The sequence below is a fragment of the Syzygium oleosum genome, unplaced genomic scaffold (genome assembly GCF_021117445.2).
Source record: "Syzygium oleosum isolate NSW1041296 unplaced genomic scaffold, Sole_v2.1 Sole_v2.22, whole genome shotgun sequence".
NCBI lineage: Eukaryota > Viridiplantae > Streptophyta > Magnoliopsida > Myrtales > Myrtaceae > Syzygium > Syzygium oleosum.
Window position 1 is genome coordinate 3,399,381 of NW_026607506.1, and position 23,720 is coordinate 3,423,100.

Sequence of the window (23,720 nt, forward strand, 5' to 3'; positions counted from 1 at the left end):
TTGTCCATCGACGTTCAGCTCCTTCAATCAATGCCCACATGGAAGCTTCATTGTTCATTCCTTTTGTCGGTCTCGACTGAATGAACTAACAGAGAAAAGAGACCAAAGGAAGTCAATGAACAAAGACAAAACAAGCCCACAACTTTTACTTTTGCCTTCATCTTCAACGTCCATTTATGGGACATGCAGGCACATGTGCATGCATTTAAAGAAGTGGGAAATTGATGGACTTGAAAGACGTGCACATCTTTGACAAATATAGGCATGTGCAGAGGACGTTCATGCTTTGCTTCTTGATTGTCAATTTTGCTCGAGACTTTGAGCAATAAATGATCTACGTGTGTATCGGATCTCATATACGGGCTCAAACTCGAGACATAATTTAACAGTATCGCCTTGCTGGAAGCCGAACTGGCCAGGGCCATCGGTGGTTCCAGCGGCAAAACCTACGCCGAGGGCATGCGGGGCATGTTTTCACCACCTGGTTTCCTTCTAACTCCACTTCGATGTCCGAGAAATTTAGATATGCTTGTCGATAATCTATCTTCCCCATTAGTTCTTCCTCGGCAGAATTGAACAACTGAATGGCTGTTTGAAACTACCTCTGTCCGATGATCTTGGTGCTCAGTATCTTGTCCGGGTATCTGCAGCACAAGAGCATGAGCCTTGTATCAGTTTGAATCCGACTTCTTGTACTCAGATGACAAACCAACACGCTAATGCTGATTAAGGCTGTTCATGGAGAATGTCCTTTCCACCAAGAGTGCTTACAATATGTAAAAATACTTCCGTATTAATTTTCTACAAGTAAGAAGTATCAAATCAATACCCAGGTCCCCGTCCCACGCAGAGCGTATCGTCGCCATTGCATGAGGAGCGATTGAAATCACAAGGTTCCCCCGTATCGGTGCAAAACCCGCCGAGCACATTGGGGGACACATCTCCGACGTTGGATTGACAAAACGCTCCCACAAACAACGGGCCGTCGTTTTTCCGCACCTTGGAGCTCTGGCTACTTGTTTTACTACAGGGTGTACCTCCGGTTGCTCCGATTGATTCCGCCATCTCCGACGACGAGGAGCTGTCCACGCCTTATCTCACAAAAAAAAAGGGGGGGAAAAAGGCACTATGCCCTTAACATTTGGATCAATTAGTAGTTTAGTAAAGACTCATGATCGTCATTGTTGCAAAGTCATTAGTTGTGCATTCGCTGAAAATCTGTTTCAAAGCTTAAGATAATTGATAAAGGCGTTCTGTTCCGATATATTTGACAACTCTAATGCTATGGAAATGAGCTCACCAGATCCATTGACGGATTTCCCATCGACTGTCGAGGCGAACCAATCCTCGAAAAACCTCATGGCAGCTCCTTTGTTGTCCCCACTGATGAGCAGGGTGTCTCGGTTCATGGATGTCCCGTGTGTCGGGAACCAATTGAATGCTCCGATGCCTTTTCCGCTCATGGTGTCGATGAACTTCGGGAGTGTCATTTGCGTGTTGACATTGGTCGTATATCGAGCTCTCTTGTCAGGCAGATTCAGTAAATACGCACTCGGGCTCCTGTTTATACCGGCATTATTCACATCCCCTAAGAAAACGCAAACGCTGTCATTGCAATTTTTCCTAGCAGGTTGAGTGAGCATGCATATACAGAGTCATGCACCTTGGTTGATGAACACTGAACCGGGTTTCAGGTTATTGTGAGCTTGGACGATGCTTTGCTCAACGGCGTTGACGACGGCGTCAAAGGATTGTTGGACGAATCCGAGAGAGGTCACACTGTAGAGCATGTACTGCAAGTAACCTCCAGGACCTGCATGAGTGTGTATGCCACTGATTGCCACATTTTCTTCGGTGTACAAATCTCCAAACCTGCAACAATTTGGAAAAAAAGGAGCTTGCTCACGTATTAGAATCGAGAAATTATCAAATGTTACGTCGAATGTACGCAACAATCAGGCATATTGTTACATTTAAGTATAGTCAAAATCCACACAACGTGCCTGATTATGAATCAATCAAGATAGACTCGACCAGATAGACCAACCCTAATCTAAGCCTTTCGAGAACCTTAATGGTGATGAGCTGAGAAGCCAGCCCAGCGTCGAGATTGACAGAGGCAAACCTTGACCCATCTGAGCTCTCCACCGCAATGAACTGTTGAGAAAACTTTCTAATAGATTTTGATGATGACAAAACCATCCATAAGTAAAGTCTAACATATGCTTTTGAAATGTTCTAAGTCCAGGCAATTACATTATGGAAATCCAGACTTTAAGAAGAAATCCAAGTTCTACACCGCAAAAGACAGAGTATAGACTTCATACAAAGAAGTTGGAGTACCTCAGTTTATAGATACTGGAATCAATATATTCAGAATCTACCAAACAAACCCCCATAATGTCAAGTTTTGAGTACAAGGACCTTATCCAGATTGTATCGCTTACTCGGAACGTAAACAACAGCTAGTGATCTGGTTTAGATTTCATCAATGGAAAGAATCGATTGATTCGATCTTAAAAGGCTATTTTGCAATGAATATTTATATAGCAAGTTATCCTAAATTGATTGACAATCAAAGCCCACGACAAGTTTATTTCTAAATTGGAGAAGCTCTACTTATGAAAGCCAAATCTCTGGTTGTATGGGCAATCAGATTTAGCGAGATTCTGATTTTATCATTCAACGGCTACTCAATCATTTCTATACAAATTTGTCCAAGATGAAGATTGGAAGATGATCCTCTAAAGACCATCCAACGGCTAGTTTGTGTCTTGCTTTGCCCATCGTTTACAAAGTGTCCACATTCGTTATTGATCAAATGGTCATTGAGGGACTAAACTAGGGAAAAGTGCCAAAGAAGTCCTAAACCTTTTGCATTGGTGCCAATTTAGTCCTAAACCTTTTTTTGGTATCAATTCAGTCCTAAACCTTTTGCATTGGTGCCAATTCAGTCTTAAACTTTTTATATTGATGCCAATTCAGTCATAAACCTTTTATTTTTGTGCCAATTCAGTCTTTTCGGCCAATTTTGGCCGGATTTTGCTGATATGAACACTGACTGATCGGCAGCCGGTCACCGACGCTGACGTGGACAACTTTAATAATATTTTAATATTTTTTCAAATTTTTATTTTTATATTTTTCCCCCTCCCCTTCCTCCTTCCTCCAGCCGGTCGCCGGACCGGTGATCGGCCACTGGCGAGGGCGGCCTCGCGCTGGGCGAGGCCCGACCTCGCTAGATCCGGCGAGGTTGGGCCTCGCCTAGCCGTCAGCAAGGTCAGGCCTCGCCTAGCTGCCGGCGAGGCTCGCCTTCGCCGTCGCTGGCGAAGGCGAGCCTCGCCAATGGCCGGTGAGGGCGAACCTCGCCGATCGTCAGTCTGGCGACCGGCTGGAGGAAGGAGGGAGGGGAGGGGGAAAAAAAATAAAAAAATAAAAAAATATTAAAATATTATTAAAGTTGTCCACATCAGCGCCGATGATCGATCGCCGGCCAGCCGGCGTCCACGTCAGCAAAATTTGGCTAAAATTGGTCGGAAGGACTGAATTGGCATAACAACAAAAGGTTTATGACTGAATTAGCATAAATGCAAAAAATTTAGGACTGAATTGGTACAAAAAAAAAGTTTAGGACTAAATTGGCACCAATGTAAAAGGTTTATGACTGAATTGACACAAATGCAAAAGGTTTGGGACTTTTTTGGCACTTTTCCCGACTTAAATACGTCGTAAGGGGCGCAAATGCTTAGGATTTAGTGTATAGTTTCAGCTTTGTATGTCGTTCTTCATTTGTAGTGACCGAGCCGTCAAGAGGATGTGTCCTAATCAAGTTGATTTGGGGAGTGATTTGTGACTTAATTATTGGGAAACTTGGCACAAGAGAGAGTCTCGTCTTTGGGTTGCTCGGCTTGGAGGGATTGACAATGCGATTCTCTTGTCCATTTATTGGTGCGGAATATTCGTGATCACGCAATCGAAACACAATTAGCCCGCGAGTTGCAAGCAACTATAATCTAGGTAACAGCGATTGTCGGGTGATATCCGTGTATTATTTGTCAAAATTGTCTTAAACCGTGAAACGGGCTTGTGGGAGAGCAATGGAAGAGCAATCCGAGCGTCGTGCTGTATGGGCAAAACGATGGAGTGCTGCACCTTTAGATGGTGAGAGTCCAGTAGCCGAAAGCATCGCCGTTTGGTACATGTGGTAAGTTGATGGTCTGCTTTACTTTCATTAAGTGCATAGAGGTGTCGCACTTGATTTATCGAGAAAGTACATAGATTGGATTGCACATAATGTTGTTTTCATTTATGATCGGTGTTATTCACCATGTCAGTCACAATCTAAATTACGGGTGCGTTCGTTTCGCGGAAAACTCAATGATAATGGAAAATGATTTTTTGGAAAGCATTTTCTAGAAAAACGTTTAGTTTTTCTTCGTTTGGTGATATGTAATCAAAATCGTTTTCTGACGTTTGGGTTTTATTGAAAAATAATTTCAATCTCCTAACTTTATCTCAGGCAAAAAAAAAATTGAATTTTTCAATTATTTTTATTTTAAACAAAATCGAATTTTTAATTTCTTTTTAAAAAATTTGAATTTTTAATTCTTTTTTTCTTTTTTCTTCTCTTTCCTTTTCTTTTTCCTTTGCTTTCCTTTTCTTTCTCCTCCTTCCTCCGCCGCAACAGGCTGTCGACGGCCCCAGGCGAGCTGGGGCTCAACCGAGGCCGATGATCTCGCTGGCCTCAGGCGAGGTCGAGGCAAGGTGGAGGCGGTGAGGTCCAGGCGAGGTGGAGGCGGTGAGGTCAGGCCTCGTGCGACGCCGGCGAGCTTGAGCTTGCCAGATCCCGGCGAGGTAGAGTCTCGCCGGGATCTGGCAAGCTCAAGCTCGCCGGCGTCGCACGAGGCCTGACCTCGATCTGGCGAGCTCGGACTCACCTGAGGCCCGCCGTTGCCGGCCTGCGGTTGTGGCCGGTCGCTGGCCGCCGCCAAGGCCGGTGGCCGGCAGAGGGAGGAAGAAGGAAAAAGAAAAAAGAAAAGAAAAAAAACAAAAAGAAAAGAAAGAAAAGAAAAGGAAAAAAAAAAGAAAAAAGAAAAAAGAATAAAATATTAACAAATTTAAGATAATCAATTCCGAAAAGTGTTTTCATCTTCTTAAATAGGGAATTCACTTTTCTAAATTTATACATGAATGATTTCTTTGATCAGAAGGTGTTTTCAGTTGACCAAATTATTTTTGGACAACCAAACAGATAAAAATTTGGAAAACACTTTCTCGAAAAATAATTTCACCGAAACAAACGCACCCTACATAACACCAAAGACTACGTTGTTATAGTGTCGAATATGGATATAATGCATTGATCCTTCTCTATATAGAGTTTGTAGCACACGTGTTGGCCTTGTGGATAGCAAAATCGAACGAGAACAAGTGCCCAAATTTTGCGCATGGGTAATGGATGCGGCCCATAGGCCATTCTCCGTTTGCTTGATCATTGATGAATGCATAGAGGGGCAAGCGCAATGGCAAATCTTGCAACTTGATTTATGTCGGCAATAACTCTACCGACGATAAGTTTAGGACTTGATTGATTAGAATTAGAAGTATCTAACCCTCCACAAGAAAATGCCAATCGATCGACCACAAAACATTGAGACCGTCCATCAACGATCATAGACACGTAGGAAAGGAAAGAGGAAAATCCTCATAAAACTAAAATTGGAAATCTCTAACATCATCGAGAAGCATCAAGTCTAGATTAGACTCGAGAAATTTTATAAGTTCATTGACAATTACTCACAGACGGCTGACTAGTGAGGAGGATTATCAGTGGTCTACATCACTCTTTCATTGATATAGATGTGTGTGCATTCCTTCAACAAAAGGAAGTCCTCGTTTTGCCCTTCATTCTAGATATATCTACGGCTTCTACGTGGGGTTGTTATCTAACTACAGAATGAACCCCACGTAATCTGGTCATTACAATCTTCTGTCCATTGCTTCGAGTCGATCAGCCCAAGATTTCCCCAGATCAGATGAAATTGCCACCCATCATCATGTGGAGAGGTGGCAGTCTTAGGCTGTCTTGGGTCATCTGGTTGGAATGGCACTCGAACTCCTCCTAGACCCTTCCATGATTCCTACTCACTAGTTCGAGACCTTCGTTTTCATGCGTTAAGGAAACATCCAGGCGGGCTTTCAAAGTGCCCTGCCAAGTGGGGTTACAAAGCATCATTCCTTGCATGCAAGTCAATAAAGAAACTATTTACTCTCTCTCTCCATTAAAGCGAAAACTATATTCAATGCCGACATGAGATCACGCTTAGCTTTTTCTCTTCTCTCTCACCCCAGCTTCAGCAAGAAGATAAGGAGAAAGTGACCATCGCACTAATCAAGCCATCTGATATGTGGGCCTAAACGTAAGTTTAATCAAGAACAGCAAATTACTTCATTAACAAAACACTAGTAGCGACAAAGCAGATATATATATAAATAAGCACGTAAAAGCACTTATATACAATATACTCTCACACTTCTTCCTCGCTCTTTTTTTTTTCCTTTTCACATGAAAATGGAAATTATAACATCAAATCAAAACAACCACCATAGGAAAACAAAACCACACGTAAAACTTTAACAAAAGAGCAAAGGGCGGTCCTCTCTCTCTTTCTTTTCTCCCCCTCAGTGGCACTCCTTTTCCTTTTCCTCGTCGCTCTTGGGATGGTACCCGGGCAGCTTTTCCTTGATCTTCTCCAGCAATCCCTTCTTCTCCTTGGGAGATCCGTCCTGGCATGGCGGCTCCACCGGCGGACACTCCGCTGAAGGCGGCGGTGGCGGCGGCGGCGGGGAAGAGGCCTCGTCGGCCTTCTTCTGACCTCCAGGCAGTTTCTCCTTCAGCTTATCGAGGAAGCCCTTCTTTTCCTCCGCCGGCACACCCGGCTCGTCGCACTTCTCCACGGGGACGGTCGTGTCCTCCTCGTGCTTCTTCTCTTCCTCTTCTTCCTTCTTCTTCTTGTCTTTCTTCTCCTTCTTCTTTTTCTTCTTTTCCTCTCCCTCACCTTCCTCTTCGTCGGACTGCACATATCATATTCAACACACGGTTGGTGACTATTTATGACTCCACACGGAAAACATCACTTTTATCGGAGCGGACTCTATGTCCATGATCATCGCAAAATACCCATCTGTTCACGCACGATCATGATCGAGAAACAAGCCAAAACTAATCCAATACAAGAAGACCCAGAGAGAGAGAGAGAGAAGGGTGGGGCAACTTACAGAGCTAGAGCTGCTGCTATCAGATCGGTGGAGTTTCTCCAAGAGGCCGCCATGCTTCTTCTCCTTCTCCTTCTCCTTATCCTCTTTCTCCACGCACTCTTCGACCTTCACCTTCTCCTCGAACTCCGCCGCCATCACCACCTCCTCTTGCTTCATCGCTCCCTCGTCCTCCTTCTTCCTCATGAAGTCGAACAGCCCTCGGTCATGGGTCTCCACCGGCCCTTCCTGGACGACCGGCGTCTCGCACTCGTGGGTGGTGGTGGTCTTGCTCTCGTGATCCATACTCAAACACACACACAAGCGCTGCGATCAACGACCGGCGATCTTCGAGCAACGTGCGTAACGTGAACAAAGCAAGAGACACAGGCGTATCTGTCGGAGCTTTTCTGGGTGTTCTCGATGGTGTTTTCCTCTGTGTGATGCTTAAGGTGAGAAGCCGGAGCGAGGGTTTTATAGCATCGAACCGACGCGGAGATGACGCGACTAAGGATGAAGGAATTCTAAAGACATCAAGGTGGGCCCACCCTGGGACCGGCGAAACCGGACAATCCGGTCCCGCTTCTGTAACCGACGTGTGCATTCAAACAAAAGGCGTGGCCAACCCAAGGATAGGGGCAGCGCGACGCGCCGAGTGACGGACTCGCTCGCACCGCTCGACACCTGTACCTTCGGCGCTTTTCAGAACGGGCGCCTTGCTTTCGTGTCGCGTGCGAGCTTGCGGCGTACGCAAGTGGGGAGCTGGAAAGGCACAGTCAAACCGGGGGAAAAATTTGAAGAAAATATAGAGAAAAGAAGGCGGGGGGCGGGGGGCTGTCTAACCACTAGGAACGCGACACGTGGACGGCCGTCGTGGAGTGGATGTCCTTCGGTCGGTCGGGGGCCCGCGCGCGCAAGTGTCGGCCTCTTGGCAGGATAATTGCGGAAGGTAGGTGTGGGGGCCCACAGGGCGAGGTACGGCGCCACGTGGCCGGTCACGGATGCTTTCTTCTCCCTCTTCAATTGCTTGTGGCGGGCGCTTCTATGATCTTTTCGAACGAGGGTTTATACTAGAGGTGACAAATCCCGACACGACGTCGTTATTTAGCACGATCGTAACGGGGTCGTATCAAGTCTAGCCATGTCGGTCAAGACACGATTAACAGTTGTGTTGCATTCGTGTTCGACTCGCGAGGTACGAAATTGATGCGCGTAACCCATATGAATCAGTGGATTAGTGTTGACACTACTCCTACGTGTTTCGTTTTTCAGGTTATGATATTCAAGTGATCGAAAAATAAATTATAACAGTTAAGTGAGTACCGAATAAAAGTTATGACACTTGTTACGTCTTTATCCAAAATTAAACTCTATGAGAACCAAAAGCGATGATTTCATTTTAATTCAACTGGATTTCGAATAGGGGAACCTTTGAGTCAAGTTTAACTTTAGCTCGGGATGAGGATTACTAGAGATCGATTCGCCTAATTTTGAGTCGAGCTTGAGCTCCAACTACTCGAGTATGTTAACAAGTCGAGATCGAGCTTACCGATACTAACAAAATCGAGAAACAAGGCAACTCAAAGATGATCTATTTCCTGCAAAAATCAAATACACAAAAGGGATTGATCTGTGAGCCATCGACATTGGAATTAGATGGCCAAGGGAGAGAGGGGAGAGCTTCGAGATCCGCGACCGGTAGGTGCACTCTCAAGTTGTGGCCCTCTCATTGATGAAAATGTCCACCTTGCATAGGGCATGGGATATTGATGGGCTAAGTTAATGAGTACTCTCTCCTTCTCTTCCGCAATTTGTCCGTCTTCGTTGCAGTGACGGTGGGCTCCATGGATGCGCTCCTTCTTATTTTAAAGTGCCGGTGTCCGGACGCGCTGCATCCAATTCCCCCATCTCGAGATCTGGATATGACCTAGGATGAACCGGTTTAAGGATTTGATTAGGTCCTATTCTCTCCTTTTCTATTTCGCCCCCCATTTTTGTGATCTTGAATTAAAGCTTCGTCAAGAGAACCCCACGAGTAAAAATCCGAATGCATCAGATCCCACCACACGGGAGAAGTGCACCTCTAAGAATGCCTGATAACGTGAATCGGGTGAGTCACTGTGTGCAAAAGATAGTCAGAACGCCTCCGAACTATTATTATACAAAAAAGATCCTCTCGAGCACCTTTTTTTTTTTGTCGTGTCAGATGGATTGATTGAGATCATTGCTTTCTAAATGATACATTACTTCGGGCAAGCTCAGCAGCCCGATGGTCGCGAATTGAGTCTAGTCGAAATGCATGAAAGCTAGTTCAACTACTACCGAACTATTCTTATTGCATTGGATAGATTAATTGAGATCATCACTTTTTAAAGGATACGTTATTTAGGACAAGCTTAGTGCCCAAATGGTCGTGAACCGGTCGACTCAAAATGCGCGAAAGCTAGTTAAAACACTGCCAAACTACTCTTACCCAAAAAAAAAAAAATCCTTTCGGGTTTTTTTTTTGCGCTTGGGGTGGATTGATTGAGATCCTCGCTTTCTAAGGATACGTTGCTTCGGGCGGACTCCGTGGACAGATGGTCGGTGGAGTGTCGCCAATGCTCCCGCTTTCGCGATGCACGAAGATGCAAAAGAAAGCCAAACAACTTCATGGCCGCCGGATTCAGCGGCACGCCCCTCTCAATTCGCAACGTACGGGGCTCTTCGTCTTATAATCGAGCTGACAGCTGCACGTGCGTGCGTTCTGTCGGCATTTTCGGGTATCCGTATCTCTCTCGCTTGGACCGGGTCCTGAGATCACGGGCCCCGGTCCGCTCCACCGGTCCAGCTTGAAACATCAAGGCCGACCAGTTTTCTTCCCGACCCAAGTTGTGTTGTCAAGTTGTTCGATCTAATATCAGGTGGTTGGGCTCTGATGTGCGATGAGTGGAGGCGTCTGAACGGGTGAAATGACTTTCGTTCCTCTCCTCTTGTAATGGGAAATCTCAACTTAAACCGGATAAATGCGAGGCCCATGAAACGAGGTACCCTATTGACAACGTGTATCGAGTTAGAAGCGAGTTAAAATCCGAGCGATGCTGTAGGGTAGACCCGCCAAATGGGTAGATCAGTTGGGGTCGAAGATGATCCGACCAAAATAGACCAATTTAACTCGTTTTGATTTATTTCCTTGTAATGCAAATCTAATGACCTATACCCGACCCGACCCATATTGCTAAAATAATTCAATATTTAACCAAATATATGAAAACTCACATTCAAACTGAGGTGGGAGTATGGAGTGAGCGAACGTGAGATTGGGCAAGGGCGATAGAGAATGAAGAGAGAGTCAAAGAGATGTGCTGGGTTTATGTAAGTTGTAAACGCATATTATGTTGGGCTTTACCATTTTAAACTGATTTATTGAATATGACTAACGCATAAAATAACTCAACCCATTATATATGAGTTGAAAAATGGGTTTATGACCCATTTCGACAGATCTATTGTAAGATAGCCTAGAAGGAGCAGAACAAAAGGTATGGCAAGATGCCACATGTGATAAATAATACGTGATCACACTACACCCACTAGAAAGACTATGGAGAAGATGTCTTGCTCTTCTTGTGAGAATGACTATGAGTTCATCACGTTAAAACTCTCTAAAACATCGACAATTGTCGTGCAAGGGTTTCCACCTTTATAATACCAGATAGATAGAACGATCAAATCTTGGACAGACCCAAACATATGCTGACAGTGCTGACATTTAGTATGCAGGACTGGGAGAGGAGGGGTTACTGGTCTCTAGGGTTGCTCATATCCCCTTGCGGACACCATAATGCGGCTGGGATTGATATTTGGCTGACTTTATGCCTTGCTATGCTTGTGGAAATAGCCTGGATTGATCTGTTAGGAGTTGCTGTATGAAGGATGCAACCTTAAGATGATTCAATGGCTTTGTCTCCTAAAGGAAAGTGGTGCTTTTGTTAACCCTTGAAAAGATTGATTGCACAAGTAGTTCTTGTTGGAAAAACAAACTTAGAAGTGCCTTGTCTCATATAGAATAAATGAGAATATGTGAGACAACAAAAAAAGTGTGGATGTCTTCTATTATTATAAATGAAGATGATGGACTAAGGGCTGGACCCTAAAATTACACTCATAGGTGTGCGATTATTTGGCGCACTTTCCATGCTTGCCCGCACGTGGACTAGATTTTGTACTAATCAACTATTATTATTTTTATTTAATAAAATTCGGATTTGTGTTTTATTGAAACAGTATGACTATTCGCAATAGAGTTATGGTTATTTTTTATTATTTAATTCTAAATTTTATTATTTTTTTGCCTAACGGTTATTATGTGCTTTTATAACCTTTGGAATGTTGTATATGTTCGGACATAACTTATTAACCTTTGGAAGATTGTGTTTGTTCGTACATAACTTCTTAATCTTTAAAATGTTGTATTTGTTCAATCGTTATTTTTCAGAAGTTATAAAATTTGGAATTAAAAAAAATATTATTTTAATCCAAATTTTCAACATGTTTGTTCACTTTACAACCTTTCTCGAAGGGTTTCTTTTGTTTAAAAGACTGATATAAATTCGTCGATTTTTCGTCTCATAAAAAAAGTCTCGTTGGTTTTTCTTTCTATAAAAAAACTACAACATTGTTACTAAATTGTTTCTTGTTTAGAGTTATTGGAGAAATACCAGAATTACTATATGGTATTCTCATTGAGACTTTGTTGATTCTCGAAAGATTTTTGTCGGTAACCATTAGCAATGTCGCGGGACAAATAATTCCTTATAAAGAGTGTTATCACCTGTTAAAGTCTAATTCCATTCTTCTTCTTGATCATATTTTTTCCCAAAAGTCTTGTCGTCTATGCCATAGTTTATAGCTTTTCTTTTGCAAGCAATCGTACGCAGTTCAATCAAATTGATTGTGCATTTCTCAAATTTTTTGTTTTCGCACTTTTATGTTGCGTGCTAAGTTTTATGGTAACTGCCAGGAAGACTTCACTGATGCAGGATGGATGGAGTGGTCTTTGTCTATGGGGGCTCGTCAGCTATTTTAGTTTTTTCAGCACTTTCTCTATACTTTACACGTATCCGAATTGCTTTACTCTCGGTATGCCTCACGATGCTATTGCTGTTTGCTTTAGGATCTGACATGAGATGATTGACACCTGTGTCGGCGCTCAAACTTTAAGGAAGCTACCAAGCAAAGATGTTGATCAGATTCCCTGGTCAGTGTTTGCTTTTTTTGTTTCTGGGTAAGATGGTCGGTGCTTGCTTTATCTACCTTGAGAAGCATACAAAAACGAAGATCGTGCAGAGCTCTCGCTGAAAGTACCACATAAATTTTGTACAAGGATGAACACAAGTTACACAACATCATACAGTACTTTTGTTCCTCGTGCTTACTCTGCTGCTGCCCTTGCAGCTCCCACACATGATCAGTCGCTAGTCGTGGTTACCGAATAGTAATTATCTTATGGACAATGGTTATGTCGAAAGGTTCTGCGTAGACTTCTGCATGCACTAGCTTAGGAGATTACCTCTTCATTGCTACTTGTGCTTTCCTTCATCAAGTCGACGGCCCGACGGTTCCACATTATGTAGTTTCTACACTATATGAGTACCACCTTGCAGTTAAAATTCTATTCCGGCTTGAAGAAGTGGACTTCTATTCCTATTGTCACTATGCTCCAAATGGCTGCCCCAACTATGAGAACACTGAGCACCATCCCCGACACCCCCAGAACTCCGTTTATACACCACATCACGCTGTATTTAGCGGGTTTCTTTATTAGAATCCACATCAGGCACGGGTATGCCAAGGTTATGGGCAACGCGATTCCTCCTATCAGTCCAGCCAGGCTCGGCAAGAAGGGCAACGCGATCGATATGAAGAAAGCCAGGCATCCGAAGAAGATGCGGATGCACGTGCGCAGCCACCGAGGACATGGTTTGCGCTTGCTGCAGGTATACCTAGATTCTAGGTTGTCGAACACCGGCATCGCGTATATCTGGAACGAGCTCAGGCTGTTGATCACGATGAGCAGGCTCGCTAAGACAAGGATGACCTTGGACGTGTCGCGAAGGTGGTACTTGTACAGAGCATTGAGGATGCCTTCATTTGCAGGGATCTGTTAGCAAAGAGAGACTGATCATTGAACAGTGCTTTAAAAAGTAAGTAAACCTTTCGTGAGGACATTGAGGAAACGTGAAATCTAGATCGATTCTTGTGTGATTCTCACCGAGTTTCCGTAGGCCCAATAGCCACCAATTGCTAGGGGAAACAGACACATTGCTATTGCCAGGTATGCATATTTGACCCCTTTCCACATGGGCTGCCGAGATGGCTTTTGTCTACTTGAAGGCATAGTCCCCTGCAATCCAACGCAAGGGAAAAACATATTTTGGGCAAATGCTTTAGTCGAAGGGGAACAGTTACATTCGTTAGTGATATCGCATCTTCATGAGATGACGCGTTCTTTAGTCGATAAGCAACGGACTTTCTCGAACGAACGGCCCTTTTTACCTGGATCTCCAGCACGACATTGTGGCCTCTGAACGCGAAAGCTACTATACCGATCGCGTTCAGGACGCCACAAACCCTAGCCAGCTCCGACCCCGTCTTCAGCGGCTCGTAGGAGATGCCTGCAGGCCGGCTCTTGGTGATGGACAGCGCCCAGATCAAGGTGCAGTACCCGATAGCCGTGACCGCCCCGATCAGCGAGACTCCAGCTATCGAGTTCAGGTTGGGTAGCTGGGCCAGTATTATGGCGCAGCAGATGAACACAAGGTACCACTCCACGGTGGACGGCGGGTTGATGCCGCACGCGCCGCCACATAGGATCTCGAAGATTATCTTCATGGTCCCGCCACCGATCATGATCAGGGCCACGCAGGTGCCCCCCGAGAGATACATTATTGGGAAGAGGGCCAGTAGCTTCCCCTTCTTTTCACCTGCAATTGCATCATTGGCTTTAGCATTGTCTTTGGCTTTTGCCATCCATAAACGCATTATCTAAAGCTTTGGTTGATCATGCTCACGTACTAAAGTGGTCAAAAGTTGTAGCTCGATCAGTCAAGGAAAACTAAGAGTCAATCCCTATGGTTGGACCTACCCATATATGGCATTAGACTATCTTCTCTAATCTGATCAACTTATGTCTTTTATATATATTAGATTAAAATACCATTTCGTCTCGCTTTATATTCCTTTCAAATCACCAGACACCAAATAATAGAAAAAGTCATAAATTAGATATTGGGTACCATCAAAGCACCCACTTGCTCCATTAAGAAAAACATAACTACTCTTATTTATTTCCACCACTAAAATGATGACAACCCTTTTTCTTTTTTAATGTTATCCTCAATCTATCATCCTTTTCTCTTACATATTGATTCAACTCTAGTTACCAATGAAAGAGAAGAAAAAAAATCATTCTTTGATGCACAAGATTAGGGAGAATTAACACAAAAGTCATAAATCTATTGTCATTATGCTAATACAGTCCTAAATATTTTTTTGCCAATTGAATCCTAAACCTTTTACATTTATATTAATTCAGTCTATCTGGTCAATTTTGACTGAAATCGTCAATATGGATTGCAACCGTTTTATGCAGCGCAGCCAGGGCTGATGTAGATATCTTTAAATAATATTTTAATAACTTTTCGAATTTTCTTATTTTTTCTTTTCTTTTTCGTTTTTTTCTTCCCTTCCTCCTCTAGCCGGCGAGCTCGCCCTCGCTGGCCACTAGTGAGGGTGAGCCTCGCTTGCCCCTGGTGAGGCTCGCTAGTGCTGGTCTGGCGAGGGTGAGCCTCACCATGGCTGGGTGAGGCTCACCCTCGTCGGCCTCTAGTGAGGCTTGACCTTGCCAGCCCGGCGATGGCGAGCCTCGCCCGGCGACGGCGAGGTCGAGTTTCATCAGTGGCCAGCGAGGTCGACCTCGCCGACTAGAAGAAAAAGGGAAGAAAAAAAAAAGAAAGAGAAGAAAAAAAGAAAAGAAAAATGAAAAAAGAAACAAAATTAAATATTATTTAAAAATGTTCACGTCAATGCCGGCAGCATCACGTAGGACGACTAGCACTCATGTTGGCGATTTCTGGCCAAAATTGACCGGATAGACTGAATTGGTATAAATGTAAAAGGCTTAAGACTCAATTGTAAAAAAAAAGGTTTAGGACTAAATTGACAAAATTGTAATAGGTTTAAGATTTTTTTGGTAATTTTCCCCACAAGATTATCACGCTACTAAGTTCACATGGCTATTCTACTTTGTTTTTTTTTAACGCACATGGTTAATGTACTTAAAATCGTGAATTTTCGTAACTTTACAATAGTGCTTCATCATAGACACCTTAGTCTATTGCCTAGTATATCTGATTCGAATCTAGCGACTCCATAAGTCCTCAGTCATGTCCGATAAAAGGAATTTGACCGTTCAGTCGGGTCATTGTACGTAACTGTTCTTTTGCCCTTTTGCCTTTGCCTTCCAGATTAAGTTTCTGAATCTTACATGACTCACTTAGCATACGACAACACCTAACCAACCATAGGGCATGTGAATGCACATGAAATCCGATCATATCTTTCCATTTTTAGGTTGACTTGGGAGACCCTTCAAACCTCACCACATATATAATCACAGGTTCATAATCAAATTTATAATTATATAGTTCTAATTAGATATAAGACAAAGGTGAATACATATACCTAGGCATATTCTAATAACTCACCGAAAGCTGCCATGGAAAGTCGGAGGTATCTGCTGTAGCGTGTCCCGTCCTCGCACTCGTGAAGCTGAACCAGCAACCAGAGCGTGTAGAGCTGCCACATGAACACCGCAGACAGACAGACAGTTCCCCAAGTCCTGCACCACCAGAAACGCATCAGCAGCTGTTTCTTGAATCCCCCATAGCTTAGGAGAGAGCAATAGATTTCACTTTTGGGACGATGAAGCCAACTAGGGTTCAGTGTAGTGTAGTGCACATTCAACCAGAGCTTCGCGCAGTTTGGTTAGGTGGGCTGTAGGTTAGATAGTTTCTACGTCGAGGCTGATCAAACTTACCAACCGAGCACGGAGAAGGCCAAGGGAAGAACGAGGGCTTGGACGCCGATCCCCGAGCTCAGCGTGTGGAACGCCGAGTAGTACACGTTGCCGTTCCTGGACTCCGTGATGGGGAGCCAGTCGTCCTGCGGGTCGAGCTTGGTGAAGTGCCCGACCTCTTCCAAGTACCCTTGCACGCTCGCCATGGCCTTCTTCACGGGGCTTGCCAGGGGCGTCATCATGAGCCGGGCTGCGAAAGGGCTCCTCGCGGGTGTCTTCGGTGCAGACCTGATGAGTGGCGAATGGGCCATTGAGGGGGAGCTGTGTAGCTGAAAGGGCGGTGCCGAGATCGCCGGGGTCTCCACGGTCGCCGCCATAGAATCCGGCAATCAGTGCTGAGCTCTTTCCAAATAGCCTTTTCTCTCTATATAGTGATTATCGTATGCATCTTTTCTTCCCCAGTTCTTGCAATACTTATAGGAAGGAGAGGATGGAGACATTATAGGCCTGAGAGAGTGAAAAAGACAATAGCTTTTTCACAAATGATTTGGTTATGTGGATGCTGAGTCGGTGGGATTGTGAACTTTGAATCAAGGCTAATTTGGTAGGGAAGGAGAAAAAGATGGAACCTTTGACCGGCCCCATTTGCATGGCTGCTCTCCTTTTATTTGAAAACAGAAAAGCTTGCGAAGCCACTCAATAGTTAGATTCCTTTTTGCCTTTTCATGACTATCTGAACCTTTCGACCCGACTAATCACGACATACACATGGAGGCTGTCCTCTTCACATGGCATCGGAACTTACTCCGAATGAAATTCGCAGTTGATTTGAGTACGAAAGCTGTCGCCTTCAAATCGAGCCCCGGATAGCTGAATCAACCCGAGTTTTTTAATGTCATTTTCGTGTACTATACCCCCCCTTCTTTCCCCCCGTTCTTTGGGTAATCTATCGGCTTTATAGTAAACAAAAAACGGGTCAATGCAGCAGACACAGACGCCATGCAGGTGATACACGCAGGTTGCATCATCGATGATGATCATCATCTCTGCGGACAGTGAAGGTTCATGCAGCCCAGCAATGACTTTGTCCATTCTTATGAATCCCGCGGACGAGGGACGACCACCACGTGCTTATTTCCACGCAGAAGGAAAATTCAAAATCCAATAAAAAGGAGGCAGAAATGAACTTGATTGCTTCAAGCCCTCTTGTAAGTTTGCTATTAGTTGTTTTGATATCATTTTCCCGAAGCTGTTTGACAAACTTAATTAGGGTATCTATTATATCCTCCGCTGGTGAAAAAAAAAAATTCCAACACGCACTATTCAGAATGATCAGATTAAGATTGTCCACACGGTAAAATCTCACCGGTGCACACGGAAGCAATTTTCTTTTTCTAAAATGGTGAAATTTTTTTAAGTTCTCTGTCCATGTAAAGAATTTATGACGGATGCACTATTTGACGAATAACATGTGTATGTAGAGATAGTTCTTGTAATCGAATTTATTGACATGTCGATTGTATTAATGGTAGCCACTGGGATTTGCCCCGGTGGTCACCCTTTCTACTTAGAAAGGGGGAGGGGTGGAGAGTTCAATTACCCACCTTCTCAAGGGGGGTTAGGGATGGAGACGTTGAATTTCAAGTGTGGATTTCGACTCCTACGCCCTGTAAGGAGGCAAGGTAAAAGTCCGAGAGTGAGTTGAGAATTAGAGTAGGACGGTAAAAAAAAAATTGTATTTATAGTGAATATGCAATATGTTTTTCACATTCACAGTGGATCCAATAATAAATTTTAATTTATTCGTATATGTTGATACACAATCCAGCCTCGAGGAATCTGTCGAGACCTCCACCTCTAGTTGGACCCACACCAATCAACCACAAGTTTCGGCGCCCGCTCTGTAGCCTGGATTGGCCCTCCGATGCTTAAGGCAACGTATGTGAAGGAAACAGATTCCTAAACATAATACAAAAATTGCGGAAAAACGTGCCCATTCTATACTTGAATCACTGATCGTTCGAAGTATATCACGTAAACGAACATACCTCTTTGCCACAGATTAAATGCACTTATCGCAGCCTCGAGAGAGATAACAATCCTTAGATTGTTGAACAAAATTCCTTCTTCTTTGTCCTTTAGTGAGAATGAGTTTTCTGATGATTAAAATGCAACCCACACACACTCTTACGTGTGTTCTCACTTTTGTTTCTAGACAATAACTGCCAAGTGCAGTTACTTTCTTTCATGGGCTGGGTTAGCCCATCATGGGCGGCCCAACAACAAAAAGAAAATCCATCATCTCCCACTCGCACATGGTGGGCTAAACATTAACTCTCTCTTCTTTGCAATATTCATACTAGCAAATAATCCGTGCGACCAGCATACTTCGAGAGCTCGTTGCGATGCATCTGTTAGGAATACATAGCAGCTCAAAATTGGGTACAACGTTTTCCGAGTAGATATAGTATGCAGTCCCCTAGATCAATCAGTCATATTTATATCCCTTTTGATCTCTTTTAGTATCTCGTATATTGTATTCACAACTATGATTTACTTAAAATCATAATTGGTCGACCTGTGAATACAAACATAGAATGTGATATCATAATAAATTGATCTTCCTCTTTCCTTCAATCTCTCTATTTCAGTCCAGCTCGCTTTTCTAGAAATGCCCCATTAGATCGAATCATTCATGACCATTGGCAACATCCTAAGATAGCGAACACTGAATAGAAACTTTGAAAATAAGTTAGAGTCACGAGGGCACTAAATGAGAAACTCATATTCTCAAGAGTCTCACACGGCATAAAGTTGAGATCAAAAACTTTTGCCACTCTTATCGGTCGTCTTATGCATACGTAGTATGAAATACGTATTACGGTATTAACTCCTTTCCCGTGGAGCGTATGTCTTACATTCAATACCGTACAGATGATAGTTCAGACATACCTAATGTCTAAACTTGAGTTCACGTATCTACTCCTCTAAAGAATCCATTAAAACTCACATCTGGCATCAAAGACAGATAAAGTAAAATATGTGGGTTATTTTACTTTCGGACATAGTAAATGTTATGTCCTCATCTTGGCACTTAGCTAAGGCAATATTTTTATTTTAAGCTTGAGCTCTCGATTATCACCTAGATAATAAGCCTAAACATTGTCTCATCTCTATTTATCGCACAGTAAATAGAGGCGATTACCCGTGTAAGTGGGCTAATCTCATCTGTCAGACATACTTTCTCGATATAATGCACTAAGCATTAAGATGCATAAATATTAAATAAATTCATAGGCATTAATAATGAGAGAGCAACTTCATTAAATGTGAACACTCAGGGAAAAATACAATATTCAGTACATCACTTTCTACGCAGTCCCAGAGATTTTACATGACCATAGAAAACATATCTTGGAATTGGCTTCGTCATAGGATATGCTATCACTCTATGCGTAGATATGTACTGCAAGTTCACATCTTTTCGTGCAACCATATCCTTGATAAAGTTATATTTGGTATCTATATGTTTGGTCTTGCCATGATATTTCGGATCCTTGGTGTATGCTATCACTGCTTGACTATCACTATTGACTAACAATGAGTTTTCAGCATTCTTAGCAACACCTAAATGATCCAACAATCTCTTAAGCCAAACACCTTCTTGTACTGCTCCTGACAACGCCATGAACTCAGCTTCCATCGTGGACAATGCTATACATGTTTGTTTCTTACTGCTCCAAGATATGACGCCATTATTCAGTAAGTAAACAAAACCAGAGGTAAATTTCCTTTCATCTAAATCTCCTCCCCAATCAGCATCTGAGTAGCCTTCAAGTCGCAGATCCTTGCCTTGATAACTTAGTGAATAATTAGCAGTACCCTTTAGATACCTCATGATTCTTTTTACGGCTTTCCAATGTGCTTGACCTGGATTGGATTGGTACCTACTTACCATCCCAACTGCAAAACATATGTCAGGTCTTGTACACATCATAGCGTACATTAAACTTCCAATAGCACTAGCATAAGGAACACGTTTCATTTGTTCCTTCTCTTGCGGAGTCTTAGGACACAACCTATGGCTCAATCCTTCACCTTTTGCAATAGGAGTATCCATGGGTTTACAGTCTTGCATACAAAATCGTTCAAGAACTTTATTTATATAAGTCTCTTGCAAAAGAGACAATAATCTCTTGGAACGATCTCTTGAAATCTTAACTCCAAGAATATATGCAGCCTCACCCATATCTTTCATCTCAAAATTGGACGATAACCAACTCTTAATAGTATTAACCAAGTCCATATTGCTTCCGGCAATCAGTATATCATCAACATATAATGATAAAATCACAAATTGATCTTTGGATCTTTTGATATACACGCAATGATCTTCATCAATCATTGTAAAATCAAATGCCACTATGGCATTATGAAAACGTATATACCATTGTCTCGAAGACTGCTTAAGGCCATATATCGATCTTAGAAGTCGACATACTTTTTGTTCTTGGCCTTTCACAATGAAGCCTACTGGCTGCTCCATGTAAATTTCTTCTTCTAATTCTCCATTTAGAAAAGCAGTCTTTACATCCATTTGATGTAATTCAAGATCCATGCTTGTCACTATTGCCAGAATAAGGCGAATTGAGGTAAATCTCACTACAGGAGAGAAAGTTTCTTCATAATCAATTCCTTCCTGTTGATTATACCCTTTCGCCACTAGACGAGCCTTATATCTTTCTATTGAGCCATCGGATTTGCGTTTTATTTTGAGAACCCATTTATTCCCGATAGCTTTGCGTCATTCTGGAAGATCAACCAGTTCCCAAACATGGTTTGACTTCATTGACTCAATTTCTTCTTTCATTGCAATCATCCATTTTTCTTTATTAGGGCAATTTAGAGCCTCATTTACGTTTCTTGGCTCGTCTTCATTTTGTGGAGCGATCATGAAAGTTTCCCCTTCAATGTCAAAACGTCGTCGGGGAATACTTTTGCGACTTATTCGCCGTATGGGAGATTGTACACGTGGTATATCATTCTCCATTATGCTCCCACTTGGATTAGATAATGACGGAATCGCCTCATCAAAAGGTTGCAATTGAGATTGAGTCGAATTCAATTCTTCACTTCTCACATTGCTTCCACTTGGACGAACTTTATCGATTTCACTATCAGGATCCAAGGTTTCAAATAGTGAGTAGTTCTCACCTATTTCGCCCTTCTTAGGAAACTCATTCTCTAAGAATGTGACATCTCGTGATTCAAATTCAATTATACTCCCACTTTCTTGCTCACCTATAAATACATATCCTTTTGAGGTTTCCGAATACCTTATGAAGATACTCTTCTTACCTCTAGGACCTAATTTCCCATACTTATGAGAAGATTCATGTGTATAAGCGGCACAACCCCAAGGTTTTAGAAAACTCAAAATGGGTTTTCTACTTGTCCATAACTCATACAGAGTGGAAATAACTGATTTAGAAGGCACAAGGTTAAGTATGTAGGCAGCAGTTAATAAAGCGTCACCCCAAAAGGTGATTGGTAAGTTAGCCTGCGCCATTATGGACCTAACCATTTCTAGTAGGGTTCTGTTTCTCCTTTCTGCAACACCATTTTGTTGAGGAGTATAGGGAATAGACAACTGTCTTTCTATTCCCTTTTCATCACACAAATTTCTGAACTCATCATATAGATATTCTCGACCTCGATCGGATCTCAATGCTTTTATTTTCTTATCCAATTGATTTTCCACCAAGTTCATAAATATCTTGAAGCAACTAAAAGCCTCAGATTTATGAGAAATCAAATAGACATATCCGTATCGAGTATAATCATCAATAAATGTGATAAAATAAACAGACCCATATCTAGCCCTCACATTCATTGGACCACAAATGTCAGAATGGATTAACTGCAAAGGAAATTCAGCTCTTGTTCCTTTTCCAAATGGTTTCCTTGTTGTTTTCCCAGCTAGGCAGTGTTCACAAGTGGGCAAGTCAACTTTTTCAATATTGCCCATTAAACCTTCTTTGGCTAATCTATTCATTCGTTGTTGGCCTATATGGCCAAGCCTAGCATGCCATACGTTCACATCATTATCACACGAAGTAGAAGACGTGAAGTGGGAATAACAAACATTGACATTTACAGAATCAACATCCAGTACAATAAAACTATCTAGAAAATAACCACAACCATAATAACTCGTACCTAAATACAAGTCTACACCATTGTTATGGAAGTTCAAATTAAAACCAAGTCGAATCAACACTAAAACAGACACTAAGTTCCGACGAATTTCCGGAGCATATAATACATCATGTAGGAACAAAATGCGTCCACCACGCATAATTAACTGGCAGGTGCCAATTCCTTTAACCTCAGCTCTGGAGTTGTTCCCTACATAAATCCATTTAGTTCCCGTTGGAACTCGTCGGAATTCTACGAAGGCTTCTCTATCCTTCGCTACATGGTCTGTTGCTCCCGAATCTACAGTCCACAAAGAATTTGATTCAGTTAGAAATATAGAACTTGATACATAAACAAAGTTCTCATTAATACAAGATGAGTTAACCTTCTTTGGCTCGCGACAATCGCGAGCAAAGTGGTCTTTCTTGCTACAGTTGTAGCACTTCACTCTTGACATCTTTTTCTCATGAGGACGCTTTCCTCTTTGGTGTTGTTCATCTCTTGGTTTCTTCCCCGAAGAACTCGCTCTCTTACCTCTCCACCTTCTGAACGAATCAGGACGCTTGCGCTTAGAGCTCGAAGGCCCTTGTGAGCTAGAACCTGCATAGTAAATGTCTATTACCGGCTTATCCGCCAGGAGGCGGTCCTCCTCTAGCTCTAAGTGGCGCACTGCATCTTCAAAGGTTTTGATGTTCTCATTGTGTGTTAGGTGCAACTTCATATGCTCCCAACTTTGAGGCAAAGAACGAATCACTGCTTGCACTTGCTACTCATCAGTCAGAACATGGTCAGCATCCTTCAGCTCATTAACCATGTTTGACATTTTCCTTAAATGTTATTTCATGGACTGACCATGTGGTTTCTTATATGAGTCAAATCTTATAGTGAGCTGTCTAAGCTTGGTTACAAATGTATGACCAAACCTTGCTGCCAATGCTTCCCACATCTCCTTAGCATTTTCAAAACTCCTAAACTCTCGCATGACATCATTTTCCATGCTACTCAGCAATGTGATGCGAGCAAGGGAGTTCTTCCTTTTCCACACAGCAAATGCATCCTTATCTCTCTTATGTTGTGCAGTGTTTCCGTCTTCAGGCTCTACCATAACCAGGTTAAGAGCTTCAAGAGCCTCTTGCTCTTCCAGCACATATTGGATTTTCATATGCCAAATTTCATAATTATCACCATTGAGCTTCTCTCCTTTGTTCAG

The 23,720-nt window shown here is 42.8% G+C and overlaps 3 protein-coding genes across 3 annotated transcripts; all 3 read right to left on the minus strand.

The window, feature by feature from the left end:
• Positions 1-394: 394 nt before the first annotated feature.
• Positions 395-2,202, minus strand: LOC115669936 (neutral ceramidase-like). The gene is made up of 4 exons (XM_056321395.1): positions 2,048-2,202; positions 1,685-1,872; positions 1,301-1,588; positions 395-644 (listed from the first exon to the last, which is right to left on the minus strand). Exons 1-4 carry the CDS (start codon positions 2,200-2,202, stop codon positions 625-627), a joined length of 651 nt encoding a protein of 216 aa, XP_056177370.1. The 3' UTR covers positions 395-624.
• Positions 2,203-5,734: 3,532 nt separating this feature from the next.
• Positions 5,735-7,712, minus strand: LOC115669822 (dehydrin ERD14). The gene is made up of 2 exons (XM_030590957.2): positions 7,279-7,712; positions 5,735-7,074 (listed from the first exon to the last, which is right to left on the minus strand). Exons 1-2 carry the CDS (start codon positions 7,558-7,560, stop codon positions 6,682-6,684), a joined length of 675 nt encoding a protein of 224 aa, XP_030446817.1. The 5' UTR covers positions 7,561-7,712; the 3' UTR covers positions 5,735-6,681.
• A 4,873-nt stretch (positions 7,713-12,585) lies between these two features.
• On the minus strand, positions 12,586-16,804 carry LOC115669128 (lysine histidine transporter-like 8). Its single transcript, XM_030590437.2, has 5 exons — positions 16,334-16,804; positions 16,002-16,135; positions 13,792-14,219; positions 13,508-13,639; positions 12,586-13,396 (listed from the first exon to the last, which is right to left on the minus strand). The coding sequence occupies exons 1-5, from the start codon at positions 16,687-16,689 to the stop codon at positions 12,908-12,910; spliced, it is 1,539 nt and encodes a 512-aa protein (XP_030446297.1). The 5' UTR covers positions 16,690-16,804; the 3' UTR covers positions 12,586-12,907.
• Between the last annotated feature and the right edge of the window lie 6,916 nt (positions 16,805-23,720).

Bases quoted from the DNA above. Each gene is read 5' to 3' on its own strand.
- LOC115669128 (XM_030590437.2), bottom strand. From the start codon at position 16,689: ATGGCGGCGACCGTGGAGACCCCGGCGATCTCGGCACCGCCCTTTCAG. The intron at 14,220-16,001 runs GTGAGTTATTAG...ATGCAATTGCAG, and splicing joins ACTTTCCATGGCAGCTTTCG to GTGAAAAGAAGGGGAAGCTA. The intron at 13,397-13,507 runs GTGAGAATCACA...CTTTGCTAACAG, and splicing joins ATTGGGCCTACGGAAACTCG to ATCCCTGCAAATGAAGGCAT.
- LOC115669822 (XM_030590957.2), bottom strand. From the start codon at position 7,560: ATGGATCACGAGAGCAAGACCACCACCACCCACGAGTGCGAGACGCCG. The intron at 7,075-7,278 runs GTAAGTTGCCCC...TGATATGTGCAG, and splicing joins ATAGCAGCAGCTCTAGCTCT to TCCGACGAAGAGGAAGGTGA.
- LOC115669936 (XM_056321395.1), bottom strand. From the start codon at position 2,202: ATGGTTTTGTCATCATCAAAATCTATTAGAAAGTTTTCTCAACAGTTC. The intron at 1,873-2,047 runs GTTGGTCTATCT...AAATTGTTGCAG, and splicing joins CTCGAAAGGCTTAGATTAGG to GTTTGGAGATTTGTACACCG. The intron at 645-1,300 runs GTGAGCTCATTT...CTTGTGCTGCAG, and splicing joins GAAATCCGTCAATGGATCTG to ATACCCGGACAAGATACTGA.